The 14,152-nt window shown below is 40.8% G+C and overlaps 1 protein-coding gene across 1 annotated transcript; it reads left to right on the top strand.

Annotated features, from left to right (window-relative positions):
• The first annotated feature begins 105 nt into the window (after nucleotides 1-105).
• On the top strand, nucleotides 106-14,126 carry LOC306704678 (calpain-5-like). The gene is made up of 13 exons (XM_079171142.1): nucleotides 106-288; nucleotides 2,126-2,314; nucleotides 2,442-2,573; nucleotides 3,598-3,806; nucleotides 4,677-4,869; nucleotides 4,951-5,141; nucleotides 5,497-5,574; nucleotides 5,672-5,867; nucleotides 5,964-6,086; nucleotides 7,941-8,143; nucleotides 8,952-9,073; nucleotides 9,165-9,301; nucleotides 10,118-14,126. Exons 2-13 carry the CDS (start codon nucleotides 2,150-2,152, stop codon nucleotides 10,298-10,300), a joined length of 1,932 nt encoding a protein of 643 aa, XP_079027268.1. The 5' UTR covers nucleotides 106-288; nucleotides 2,126-2,149; the 3' UTR covers nucleotides 10,301-14,126.
• The last annotated feature ends 26 nt before the right edge of the window (nucleotides 14,127-14,152 follow it).

The following is a 14,152-nucleotide window of genomic DNA, read 5'->3' as shown; positions in this document are numbered from 1 at the left end:
GGTGTTCAATTTCAGTCTCCCTCCCTCCCTCCTTGCAATCAGCATAACACCTCCTGCTGCAGAGAGGTGCTCGTCAGACCAGTTTTCAGGCTGTGTTTGTATGCGAATGAACGTGTTTGGGGAAGCCCTCGTAGCCTGAAGTGATATTGAAGAAACTGGGTTTGGTTCCAAGAAGAATCTGTTTCTTGAAACAGAAATGTTGGATTGATGTGAACACATCGAACAGGACAAGAGGACGTTGAATGTGTTTTGAGCTCATCACTGCAAGGAAAAGACCGCTCACCACAGGTGAGTGTTACCTTTTATGTTACTAAATGACGTGCTGATGAGTCTACAAGGGGTGTTTTACACTTCTGTGTCCATTTGATACTTTACGAAGCAGTTTTCTCAGGTACAAGTCAGTACAAACTTTAAAATGTGAAATATTTAAACATGGCTGCAGCCAGATCATATATGTTGTCTGATCTGATGTGTTCGTTTTCTTGCTGGGACAGCGCTGAAAAAGACTAAAAGACTTTAAAACAATGTCCCAAATATCACCACAGAGTGCCGGCACCGAATGGAATGTGACCTGCTGTCACCTTTACACATATTACAATTACCAAACGCAGAATATAAGACCAAATACTGTAAACGAATGTTGTCGATGTAATAAAGGTAGCGTTTTACAGACCTGTCTTTACACTTACAATCCACTAAAGAAGACCAAATAACCAAACAAAAAAAACCTGCCTGACCACTTTAGCCAGGAACTCTCAAACAGATAACACAGACTCACAACCTTGTTTACCCGAACACCCAGAGCCACTGAATGATTCATTTTCTCAGTCAAAAACATATGGTGACTATGACGTCTTGAAGGTATCTCATTCCTTCCTAATGTCACGTTAAACAATAACAGGTAAGGTAATAAAATGAATTGTGAATTGAACAAACAGCCTGGGTGTGGTTCGAACAATGTGCATGTGGGGCATAAGTAGGCCTCTTGTGCGGGGGAGGGCGATACAGGCAGGTAAAGCATTTGGAAACTTCTTTATTGTGACGCAGGAAGGTACATGTTTCAGGTACGTTTTCTAAGCGGTACAGTGGATATTTTTTGTTTTTCCGTCTTCTCTCCATTTCTCTTGTGTTCCAGATTACATCTAGTATTTTGTTCATATTTACATCCAAGGTATTAGGTGCTGTTTCAGTTCCAGACATTTAATTTCTCTCTGCCTGTCAGATCTGTTTAATTCTTTTTTTTTACTACTAATTAGTTTAACTTCTAAAATATATTTATATTGTTTTGGGTCTTCTTGTGAAGATCACGCTTCCTGGCATTTTCTTGCCGCTTCCAGTAAATTAACTTCAGTATCCTTTAATGTATTACTCTTGGCAAACATAAAATATCAAGATTTCATTAAAAATGATTATATTGAGACGTAGTCAGTGTGACGAGACAAAAAGATCAGGAGTTAAAATATCGTAATTCTCCAGAGAATACAGCTGTGTTGTGTCATAAATAGCCGTAAGATGTTTTTTTTGAGGAAATATCCAGCCTTAAACACGTTACTTGTTCTTGTTCTTTGAAATACTGCACAGTTTAGGTCAAAACGGATCAACAAACTGCCAATCACACACACACATACTGTGGCAGCCTTTTGTTGCCTGATGTTGATGTGGGAAGGACGTGTACTTTTACTTTCCTGTCAGTCTTAATGGATAAAAGAAAGAAATTTAAAGACATTTGTGAATTCCTTTTGTCCGTCAGATAATTGCAGCACACCAAGCTATTCCAATAAGTTTACAAACAATTTTAGCTTTAGTGAGAAACCTTTAGAAATGTCGCTTTCCATCTGTGGTCTCTTGATTTATCATTTTATGGAAGATATTTTTCTAAATGCTATAAATAACATCTTATATCTGTACTGACAAGAACTGTTCAGCTCATCTACTAGTCTTGAGAGACTCTGGGTCACACAGCAGGCGGCTGTTGATCTGAGAATAACTAAGCAGTAAAGATTTTTAATGGGTGCACTTAAGCTGGCTTCACCCCAAAAATGAGGGAGAATAGAGGGAGATCCTCCCAACAGCTAAACTCTATATAAAGTCTGACAAACGACTGGTGTCTGTCATCATTCTGCAGCTGTGAAGCTTCAGCGCCTGGACCATGTTCTCCTCTGCTGTCCCGTACAAAAACCAGCAGTACTCTGAGCTGAAGAGCAACTGTATCAACGACAAGAAGCTATTTGAGGATCCAGAGTTCCCAGCCATAAATGCATCGCTGTACTTCAAGAAACCACCTCCTGGTTATGTGGAGTGGAAACGTCCAGGGGTGAGTGGCCCAGGTGGTAGTGGTACATCAGGCAATGAAATTATTGCTACAAATGAATATGGTCATATTTTACTGTACCAGAATGCTGAATAAGTGTGTAACATCCATCTTCACTTTTCTGTTGTAGGAGATAAGCAGTGAGCCCCATCTGTTTGTGAAGGGCATCAGCTCCCATGACCTGAACCAGGGAGTTGTGGGAAACTGTTGGTTCGTTGCAGCCTGCTCCTGCCTGGCTTTGAAGCCACACCTCTGGAAGAGGGTGAGTTAATTTGGTTGTGAACATGTGAGCCAAAGGGCTGGCGTCTTTAATGTTGGTAACCACATTTTAATAAGGCTTATGTACTGTAGCTCCAAGGAATAAACTGCAGGTACAGCAGCACTAAGGAAAATGGTTAGGGTAAAATGATGTAACCAGTTGGCAGCTCAGGTCAAATCAGGTCAGCAGTAATTCACCTGCGGCACGATGTCAGTAAAACCAAAACGACTTAAACGACACATTTGTCTTTGCTGGTAGATTATACAATCCAAATCCCAATATTACAGACCTATTAAATCAATATATTTTATGTAGGGTTGGACCCAAAAGCAGATCAACAGATGAGGAGGCAGCAGCAGGATTTATTGACTAAATAAACTTCGAAAGTCCAAATGAAACAGAAGGCAGGAAGGAAATGGGAAACTAAAACCTGGAACACCAAGTAGGGTGGAAACGATGAAGGACTGGGACAATAGATGTGTGAAAAGGTGAACTAGGCTAGTAGATAATGACTGATTGTAGAAGTGAGAACAGGTGAGCAGGAAAAGAGGCGACTGCAGGACTAATGGGGGACAGGTGAAACTAATCAGGGCGGGGCAGACAATCAAAACTGGTAAGAAAACACCCAAAGGCAGCTGAAGAGAAAAAAACATAACATCTGGGAGCAGGATAGAGAATGAGATTTACATCAACAAAAATAAATAGTTAATGGCAATTATGGAAGAGGAACCAATGGAAGATCAAATGTCAGCAATGTCACATATTTTGATATCTATTAAGTTCTTTTAAAAGTTTACAAAGAGGGGCGCCTTGATTGGTTACCTAGACATGCCCTGAGCAGGGTGTCCCTGGTTTGAACCTTGGCTGGCTGGACCCATCACTACATGTTTTTTTCCACGTTCCCTGTTTTGCTTTTATTTAAGTCAAGGACCAAGTTACACTTAAAGTAACTGAGCTGCAAAACACACTGGAAATGACCCATTAATCACACTTGTTGCATTGTGTTTGTGTGTGTGTGTGTTTCCAGGTAATTCCTGACCACACGACGCAGGAGTGGGATCAAAAACACCCAGAGAACTATGCTGGAATCTTCCACTTTCAGTTCTGGGTGTTTGGAGTGTGGGTGGATGTGGTGGTGGACGACCAGCTGCCGACAGTCAACGGTGAACTCATCTACTGTCACTCAAAAGACAACAACGAATTCTGGAGTGCCCTGCTGGAGAAGGCCTACGCCAAGTCAGTACACTTCAACCTGCAGCGGCCAGTTGCGTGACCATAGACCTCGTCTTTGTCTTAAACATAACTTTTAGTCAGACCTGATAGACACTTGTTGCATGAACTCATCGACCGTAGCATAAACTTCCCTATGAGTGACTTGTATAAAACTCTTGCGCTATGCATTGTGGGTCAAATTACACTTCACTGAAGAGAACAAATGGCAGATGCAACAGCGCCATCACACAAAGCACAGGAAAAGAATGAAAGCTAAAATGCATAAATTCAACTGTCGTTAGAACTGTTTAGGTTATTCATAAACGATTCAAGAACGGGGTACAAGAATCCAAAAAAGTTGGATAAACAATAGAAATAGTGAGCTAAAAGTAACGTTAATGTTAGCGGTTTAAATAAAATAGGTTAGTTAGCTAACGTTAGTTAAACATTTTTAAAAGTAATGGGTTAACAGTCAAAATAGTGAAGCTAATAATTAGTAAAGCTAATAGTTAAAAGTTAGCTAGCTTAATGGATATTGTTAAATAGTTGAAATAGTTAACATTGAGTCAGTTGGCGTTAGCGTTGTTACAATAGCAACAAGGCTCTCACTTCAGTCTTAGCCAGGGGAGAGGTGGCTCTCTGTCCTACCTCAAATTAAGTCTGTCTTAATATTCATGCAACAGAAAGGGTTTAATCAATTTGACTTTTCTAACCTGACAATCTAAGACCACTCTCAGGCCAAAATTAGTCTTAAACACATGTTATGCAACTGGCCCTGATTTGTGTGTGTGTGTGTGTGTGAGAGAGTGTGGTGAACTGCATATATTTTCATGTTTCTGTAACACATCAAACTTCTTACTTAACTTGGGTTTACCTTGCACCTTTCACATCCAGGCTTACTGGCTGCTATGAGGCCTTGGAGGGGGGAAACACCGGAGATGCTGTGGTGGATTTCAGTGGCGCTGTGGCGGAAGCCATCGACCTGGAGAAAGATGCTTACTATAAGGACCAGAAAAAACAAGACCAGCTGTTTGAGGATCTGCTAAAGACCTACGACCGTGGAGGACTGATAAGCTGCTCAATTACGGTCTGTGCTCTTCCTGCACGTTTTAATTCTTTGTCTCTATACTTCAGAGATACTGACCAGTTGTCTTAATAATTTCATCAGGCACAGCGTCATGAGATTGAAGCCCGAATGGCAAACGGCCTGGTGAAAGGCCATGCATACTCAGTAACTGCAGTGAAGAAAGTGCGCATGGGTCACGGACTGCTGGCCTACTTCAAGAACGAAACCATTCCTCTGATCCGCATGAGGAACCCCTGGGGCAAGACTGAGTGGAACGGAGCCTGGAGTGACAGGTGAGGAGTGCTTTAAGACCATTTCTTAGACTGTTGTAGTTCTAACCAGATGAAGAGCAGGAAGTGAGGGCTGTGCAAACCATACACTCCTGCTCACAAGGGTTGTGTATCATGATTAAGATGTTAATTTGCCATATTTTGTTGAAAACAAGGACAGTGCATATGGAGGGACAGCAGAGAAGTTGATAATGGTCAACCTTCTCTTCTGTTGTGAGATGTTGAGGACTTGAAGACCAATTCTTTGTGAAAAAGCAAAAGCTGTATTTTATGACTCAAAAGATGGATCTAAAACGTATCTAGCAGTAATTCATAAGTGCATTAATCATCTTCAATTGCTTTGCTTGCTGTTTGTCAGCTCTGAGGAATGGTCAAAGGTTGGTGATCTGGAGAGGGACAATCTTGGCATCACAGTCGAGGACGATGGGGAGTTTTGGTGAGCGATTTTAAGTTCCTTTAATCACAACGGTCAACCTGTTGAGTTTATCTCCTCTTTCAGAGTGTAATAATACATTTTGTGTTCATTTTGACAGGATGGAATTCACAGACTGGTGCAAGTTATTTACAAATGCAGATGTTTGCCGTCTCATCAATACCTCTCTGATCACTGTCCATAAGAATTGGAATGAGGTTGTGCACTTTGGGAGCTGGACCAAAAACGCTGAGCCGCTCTTAAACCGCTGCGGTGGCTGCGCTAACCACAAGCTGACATACCTGCAGAACCCACAGGTACTGCAGGCTCTGAATGGTTTCCTCACATCACCTGTGTTCATGCACATGTACACATTTATTATAACTAATATTCAACCTCTTCTTCTTTTGCAGTACTTGTTTGATGTTACAAAGGAGGCCGATGAAGTTCTGATTGCTTTGCAACAGAAAGACATGAAGAGCCACAGAAAATATGGTCAAGGAGAGAATCTAGTCATTGGCTTCAGTATCCTCAAGGTAATACTTCCACCATACTTTATTAATCTATTCATGAATGTTTGATAACTGATCTATAACTGCTTATGACATCATAAATCAGGGGTATATAACATTAAAAGATCTTAAGGATTTGTGACCAGTGATGAGTTCACTACAGAGGAAATGGTGTTCGTGTGGGACGCAGACGTTAGTCAAAGGTCAGTTTATTTAAGGAGGAAAACAGGGTAGTTTTGTCAGAGTTTGGCTTTGGTTTTGGTCAAAGAATTTGGCATCATTTGACTTTTCTACTCGTTTGTTGAGCAAACAGTGAACAGTTATGTGATTGTAATGACAGGCAGACATGACTTTTTAGGTTTATCGGACCATGTGTTCCAGTAGAGGTCTTAACTAAGTGTTAAACTGCAAAGTCAATGCTGTCCTTTCATGCAAATGTAAACTTGCCAAACTAGATTTTATCCTACTTACTGGGATTAGATTATCGCATTCAAATGAGGTAATGTCACCATATGCAGTGAAACTGACATCACATTTTCCTTAATACTTGTTCGAGACCTGGCTAAATTCAAACACACACACACACTACACACTCTTATCACTCTGACAGAAGTGCTGCCAAAGGGGCAGTTCTGGACAGCAATAAATGCTGATGCCACAAGGAGCATGTGACTAAGAAAGCAAGCTGTGTGCGTACGGCCTGTTGCACTGCTGTGAGCCTGAACCTGAATTTAACCCTGGTCATCTATGGTCATCATACCAGTGATGTATCCTCCTCCTTCATCTGACGGAGTCCAGACACTGTGTCCACATTCTTTGCTTTTTATGTTGTCACCCACAACACCTTGTGTTTCCCTGTTTGAGAAGATTATCAGTGGTTGAAGAAGGACTTTCAGTCTGGTATTTCTTTCATCAGATTGACAGTTATGAACCAGAATACACACTTTAATTAAAATGTATTAGTGGACATCTTGAGGGCAACTCGGTGAAAGCCTGGAGGAGGACTATGACTATTATGTCAAACTATGGCTGGCTGGTAACTACCCAAAAAAGAAGAATATGCAGGATAAGCCGTTTTTAACTTTTTGCCGAATTGACACACCATTTAGCTTACCAGTGCAATAATTATATTACTCTCTCCATAGAATAAACACTTTTTATTTAGTTTTCTACCACCAGGAGGCAGAAGAATCTGTGAAGGCAGCAAACATTTTATTATCACTCCTTCAGATACTATTTAAACCATTAATATTACATTTTACATCTGTATAGATTAGATTGACTTTATTAACCACCTCAGTGAAAATGTGTCTTTGCCTTCCCTCGAAATACGGCAAAGGTACATACAATGCACAGAACACAGCACACCATTTAAAAAAAATACAGAATTATAATGCAAATGAGCAAGTAGCAGAAAATGTATAAACAATACAAAAGAGCAATCTTATAAAAAAGTGTTTTCTGACAGTCATTCTGTGTTCAATGTCTGTATGACATAGGTAAAGTATTGTATATTGCATATCATGCACACATTGCACCGTATATTTTGGGAGTGTTCAGATTTGGTATATAATGTTGGCATGTAGCAGTTTTTCATATTCCTTCTTACATTATTGAAACCAAATTGAATTTTCCGATCATCACTTGTGTCTTAATTTTTCAACATCTGAGCCACTTTGTTCTGCAAACAAAAAATGTTCTAAAACCTAAATGAGGTGCTTAAAGCCACAGTGTCCTGGTTTCTGTTGAAATGGCGTATTAACGTGTGCAAACACATTTCCAGGATACTGCAAAAACACAATCCCAACCAGGATACTTGAGTGCACATGTAATTGCAATTATCTGTTCAGTGATTTTTAAATGCTTTACCTTTTCCAGGTGGAACTGAACAGGAAGTATCGGATGCACGACATCCTGACCCAGCAGTGTGTGGAGACGTCCGCCTACATCAACGCTCGGACGGTGTTCATGAGATGCACGCTCGAAGAGGGCCGCTACGTCATCATCCCCACCACCTTCAAGCCTTACACGCTGGGGGACTACATGCTCCGAGTATTCACCGATGTGGACTCAGGCTGCAGGTACGTCTGTGGTGGAGGTCTGGTGTCGAACCAGCGGCTGTGTGTAGTTGTAAATCAGCAGCATGGCTGTGTTTTATGTTGTCAGACAGAAATGTAACATTCACTAACAATTATCAGGTCTTAAGAGACACTGAGCCTGAACACAGCTGTTCTTTCACTGTTCAATTCAGAGACTAATGGAGGGATTTTATCCAAAGAAAGCACTCAAAAGTGACTGTTTTGGAGAATAGAGACATTACAATTATGTTCACCATAATCCCTTGCAAAGTAACATTCCAATCCCACTGCTTTTCTTGGCCAAGGATTTTGTTGCTGAAGTTCTTGTTGGCAGACTTTAACACCAAATCATATTGGCTCTAGGGATGCACCGATTTCTGGCCGATACTGACTCAAATAGCTTGGTTATCGGTGTCAATGGCACCGCTCCATTCGATTCAGTTTCATACTATATAAATACGGTCCTGGAATTTTTATTATTTTAGTTTTTTTGGAGATCTTTTTCAACAAATTTTATAATTGCAACTCAATGAATTCATATCTATGTATTTATTTGTTAGCTTTTGTTTTACAAAGATAGGAAAGCAGTGTTTAGGTCAAGTCTGGTGTTGCCAGTCTCTTCCACAGTGAGGCGTGTATCTTATTAATCAAACACTGGTATCTGAACGGGACTTGGTATCGGCTGATAATAAAACCCAGGTATCGCTATTGAAAACTGGAAAAGTGTCCAAATTGATGATTGCAAGATCGAGGTGAGAGTACAAAGATATAGATCCTCTCCTGGTCCTTAAATTCTCCTCTTCTCTTGCAGGGATCTGACGGAGGATAAGCCACAGGTAAAATGCTGGAGTTCATTCCTTGGATACCCACAAGCTGTGACTCACGTCTACGTCCACGGAGCTGAGGATCTGCAGAACCAGGACCGTACAGGAGGTTAGAGGACTTTCACCCCAAATCTACTAATAAGTGTGATGAGCCCACCGATATGGTTTGCTGAAATAGATCTTTACATTTTCTCATGCAGGTGCAGACCCGTATGTCATTATATCCTGTGAGGGCCGGTCGGTACGATCCACCATCAAGAAGGACACCCTGCAACCAGAGTTTACAACCAGCGGCATTTTCTACAGGAAGAAGCTCAGAAAGCCCATAACTGTGGAGGTAAGATGGCATCCCTCTCATCCTTATGACTGTAATTAATCTCAGTGACTGGTGGTAGAAATGCATGGTGGGTCACTGTCCTGTGGAAACCATGAATCTTGAAAATGTCAACTTCAGACTCAGAAAAGCAGTTTTGTTTTAAGCTCAAAGACGAGGCATTATTCAGTGATCGAATATGTTTTTAAATGGTTTTGGGAGCAAAGTGTTGGAGAATGTTTGAGAAACATAACCCTTTAATTTATTTATAATAATAAAAAAAACAAGTAACTTGTTAAGCAGCCCCTAATATACTTGTTAAAGTCAGATTTGAGTGTTTTCGTATTGAAAAATAAGATACAATGTGCTTTTGCAGGTCTTGTGCAAACAAACACCTTTTTTAATAAAACTAGTGCTTGGATATTATTAGCTCCACAGTATTAGTTTCAATGTTGTGGAAAGTCTTTCATGAAAAAATAAATTCAAAATTTAATTACTAATAAGAGAACCAGTTTATTTACATTTTTTCATGCATTTTTTCACATTTATTTTATTTTCTAATATATGTTCGGTGCTCACAATAACTAATAATAATGAGAAAATTAACTGACTGAGTCCATAAACCAGAAAAGCTGACATTGATCAACTGACATAGTGGCAGCTTATAATCGGCAGTAATTGAAAGCACAGGACATGATCTTTGCTTGATGACGTTATCGCTCAACATAATCAAATCAGAGTCACCAACCACTCCGTCAAAGCCCTGCAGATGATCTGTTGTCCTTTTTATGATCTCCGACGGTGAATCGTACATTTAATTACTCGATTGATCTTCGTCAGGTGTGGAACAGCAACGGAGTGAAGGACGAGTTCATGGGCCAAGTGGTGCTGACCGGGTCGGTGAAGGACACCTCCGAGCCTCAGAAGCTTCAGCTGAGGAAGCGAGGACGGCAGATGGCTGACGAGATGCCTGGTAACATCAGTGTGCGGATTGTCACGGCCACTCAGCTGACCGCTATGTGATCTCATCACTGACCTGAGCGAGGCCCAAATCGTTTTTTAAGTGGTGAACTATGTGGTGAACGTCTTGTGAAACTTACTTGGCATGTGCCTTCATCGAAGCACTGAGAACAGTTGTGGTTTAACTCGCTTTCTGCTGTTTGATGTCCATGGTTGTGCCTGATTTTACACTATCATTTGCACGTTAGTGAATTGTTTGCAAAGTTGACAGGTGAGCAGGGCAGTTTGAGACGGACTGAATGTCAATTCCTGTCATTTTGATCCAAATGTTTAATCTTTTAAATTCTCTTTTTACTTTTTAAATCATTGTGTAACGTGTAACGTATTTTTATATTGATGTTTTGTAAGTTGGGTTCAAAGATATCATTCCTTTTTTATGTTACACAATAGATACTGTGAGTGATATGGCAGCAATATGTCATTCAAGTCTTAACATGTTTAATTTTGTTCTCTATGTTCACCTTTATGCATAAAAACTTGTACAAGACATAATGTATCATCTATTTCTGTAATGCACCTTCTGCTCCTTTCTTCCATTAGTTTACATCATGTTTGATTCTCATGATTATAAAAAAAATGCAAAACACTGAATGGCATAAATGATTGAAAGAAGTTCAACCTACCAATCACAATAGCATGAACACAACTCTGGTTTTCTTCCTCTTTTTATTTCAGTCCAGTTCCCAAACTGCAATATTTTGTTTTTTACACTCAAGACACAGCCATGCACAATTCAAAGTTCAAAAAGTCTATTGCTTCAACCACAATTAAAAATAGTTTATCCAAAACCTCATTTCCCCGTCACTCGTTTGTCCTTTTTCAAAGATGGGGGAAAAGGCCTGCTGAGGTATGCCGGATGGATCAGCAGTTTTACAAAGCTAGACAATAATAATTAGTAATAATAATAATGATAATAATTTAAAAAGTAACATCTTTTGTCTTTGTTCCATTCTCTTGATACACATTAATAGAGGAATTTTCACGCCACATGTACAGGTTTACACATTCAGAAGAAAGGAATGTACAGGAGCAACCACAGAAAAAGGGGCACGTCAGCAGTGTCTCTTGTCCCGAAATTCACCTTTGTGCTCATAGTTCAGACCTGTACATGGGGGGGGTCCCAGGGGCCAGCGGAGCTTACCGTCGGGCCGCACACACACATACGTGTACTAGCACTCAGCAGTGGTACTCGGGACAGACTGTGTGGGCCCGCACACAGAGTGCCGCATTCATCGGCCCTCTGTCCAGATGAAGGAGTTTTTCCGATAAAGCCCAGGCAGGAGAGCCGGATCCAGGAGTGTTGTGTTCGTTTTTTCTCTTTTTTTTGATTTTTCAGGGTGCAAAACATATATTGATACATACCATAGAGCAACCTGAATATTGTCATTTTAAGTTACATAATTCTGGAAAAAAAAAGGGGGGGGAGGGGTGCGGTTCCCATCATATTTACATACATACATACATATCCTAACAATCTTAACCTATTTGAAGATGAGTTACAGTGTATAGTTTTGTTTTACATGCATGGATTCTGTTGCATCCTCCTGTCTAACATCCCCCCCCCCTTCATCTTCTGTACAGTTGCTGTACATGGAGGTACAATATGACTAAGCAGCTACCCTGCACCTCAAAGTGGAATACGAGTGAGGCGTCTTCTAGTGCAGATTGAGGTAGCCTCCCTAACACACACACAAACACACACACTCACACAGCGAGGGACGCTACATGGGAATTGCCTGACGAAGCTACCAAATACCAACACAAAGTAGATGACCTCTGTACAGGAATCAGATAATCAGGTATGGAAGGAATGTTGGCAAACAATATGAACCTCTACTACGGGTTTCCTGCTTCCAGTGCTCATTAGGACAAGGTACAATCATAAAATGGCAACCACTCCACTACTTCGCTCAGTGGATAACATTCCCCCCCCTCTCTGATCTGCCACGCGTTCCTAAGAGTCACGACAAAACGTACAGATCGTATGACAGAAGACACATGAAGCACCATTAAAGGACGAAAGGACACTGAAGCCTGAATGAGCAGCAGCTTAAATACAAAAGGATCAGACGGGGGAGGGGGCAGGTGGGCGAGGAGGACAGTTGGTTCCCGGCAATTTTGTTGGTATTCGATCCAAACGTGTAAAGTCACAGTCGCATAATGTGTTCTGCAATTGTAAGATGGTAAGACCACAAGACTTCATGCATTATGGGCTTCTGGAGAGAAAAGATTGGAGAATTACTTTAAATTATCTACGTTTTACATTTCTGTTCATACTTTGAAGTTATTTTAAGTTGCCACAAATAACTGATTAAATGATATAGATATAGATATATATTCAGCGTATTTTATGTTTTGTATATATTTTATGTTGTTTTTGTCAATGAGCATCTTTCCTGCTTCAGGTTTGAGGTTACAGGGATGTGTGGGGACAATGTGTGACACACTACACCATCAACTCACTGCAGGTAAATAAACATTTAAACCTTCTACTTTGCCACTGCAGTAGAAAAACAAAATATTTGAAAAGGCTGAGATGTTGGTCCACTTTGTGCAAGCTCCTTGAAAAGGACGATCCATCGCTAAATACAGATATTCAAGTGAAAACATTTATATTTAGTGTCTGATCTCGTATTTGTCTTTCTTTGTATTTCATACCTAATTGTCAGATGTAATAACAAGAATCAGTTAAGATGGATAGAAGCCGCGTACAGAAAGCCACACATACTGTCTGTCTACGGAGAATCCTATTTGAGATGCTTGTACACAATGAATGCTACAGTTTATGTACGGTGTGCAAACATGTCAGAATTATCTGTTGAAGTTGCAGATGAATTTCCTGCCACATGGAATAAGAAGTGTGTTCAGGACAAAATGTTGCATTTAAATGTGGGACAGATCATCTCCATGTCAAGGTGTCTTTAACTACAACACTTTCCTCATTAAATTGATATGAAGGTATGTGCAGTATGTATAATTCAATATTTGCACGTTTAATCTACAATCGAGTCACATGTTCTGGTTAATTTAATCCTTTGTGTTGGCAAATTGTGCACCAACAGTGTTTCAATATTTCTTTGAATAATCAGAACAGTAAATCTGATAAAATGCAGCCAGTTTTTAAGAGAAAATAAGCAAATTAATTGAGGGTAACCTGAACTCCAGTGACTCTACGACAGAGACTGCCTGTAATGAAATACGGGACTCGTCTCTCTGCGCCGATATGAAGCGGATTGATGAAGGATGTTTAAAGCTGGCATAAGTCATGTGAAATGATTCCTGACGTATTCCCCTGTAGCTGCACCCCCCTTACACACAATCACACACGTACACATAAATATGCCACCTTGAGATGTGACAATCTGCAGAGGAGTAGCGCTGTTTCTCCACAGAGCCATAGTCATGCAGGCAAAGGTTGGGTCCAGAGTCACTCTCTCACATCAGCCACTTCAGGTGCAAGTGTGGCCTGATTGTGCTCCACGGAGGAACTAGAGGAAAGAAAACCCAGCCTAAAGCTGGGCAGGGAAGGAGTCTCAGGCTCTTTCATTTTGACAGTTGCTCCTCTTCTCTCCTGAAGTTTCCTCTTGAAAATGTGTCTTGGTTTGGGGAGCGACTGCTGCCGAACAAGACGTATGACACAAAGAGATGTGCACAGTTGGTACACACGCACGCACATACACACACACACGCACACGCACACACACACTTGTGATGGACTGCTCTACATGTACAGAGTGCTGGAGAAGTAAACAAGGAGGCAAGGTCTTTTTCAGCAGCATGGGCCGAGAGGCTGCAAGGCCAGATGTCCGTCCTACGTATGAGGCCTGGGGGTCTTTTGTCCTTGTGCAGTCACGG

The sequence above is a fragment of the Pholis gunnellus genome (genome assembly GCF_910591455.1).
Source record: "Pholis gunnellus genome assembly, chromosome: 13".
Classification (NCBI taxonomy): Eukaryota; Metazoa; Chordata; class Actinopteri; order Perciformes; family Pholidae; genus Pholis; species Pholis gunnellus.
The sequence above is the reverse complement of the archived record's forward strand: the minus strand, read 5'-3'. Positions and strand labels throughout refer to the sequence as shown.

Bases quoted from the DNA above. Each gene is read 5' to 3' on its own strand.
- LOC306704678 (XM_079171142.1), top strand. From the start codon at position 2,150: ATGTTCTCCTCTGCTGTCCCGTACAAAAACCAGCAGTACTCTGAGCTG. The intron at 2,574-3,597 runs GTGAGTTAATTT...GTGTGTTTCCAG, and splicing joins AGCCACACCTCTGGAAGAGG to GTAATTCCTGACCACACGAC. The intron at 9,074-9,164 runs GTTAGAGGACTT...TTTCTCATGCAG, and splicing joins GAACCAGGACCGTACAGGAG to GTGCAGACCCGTATGTCATT.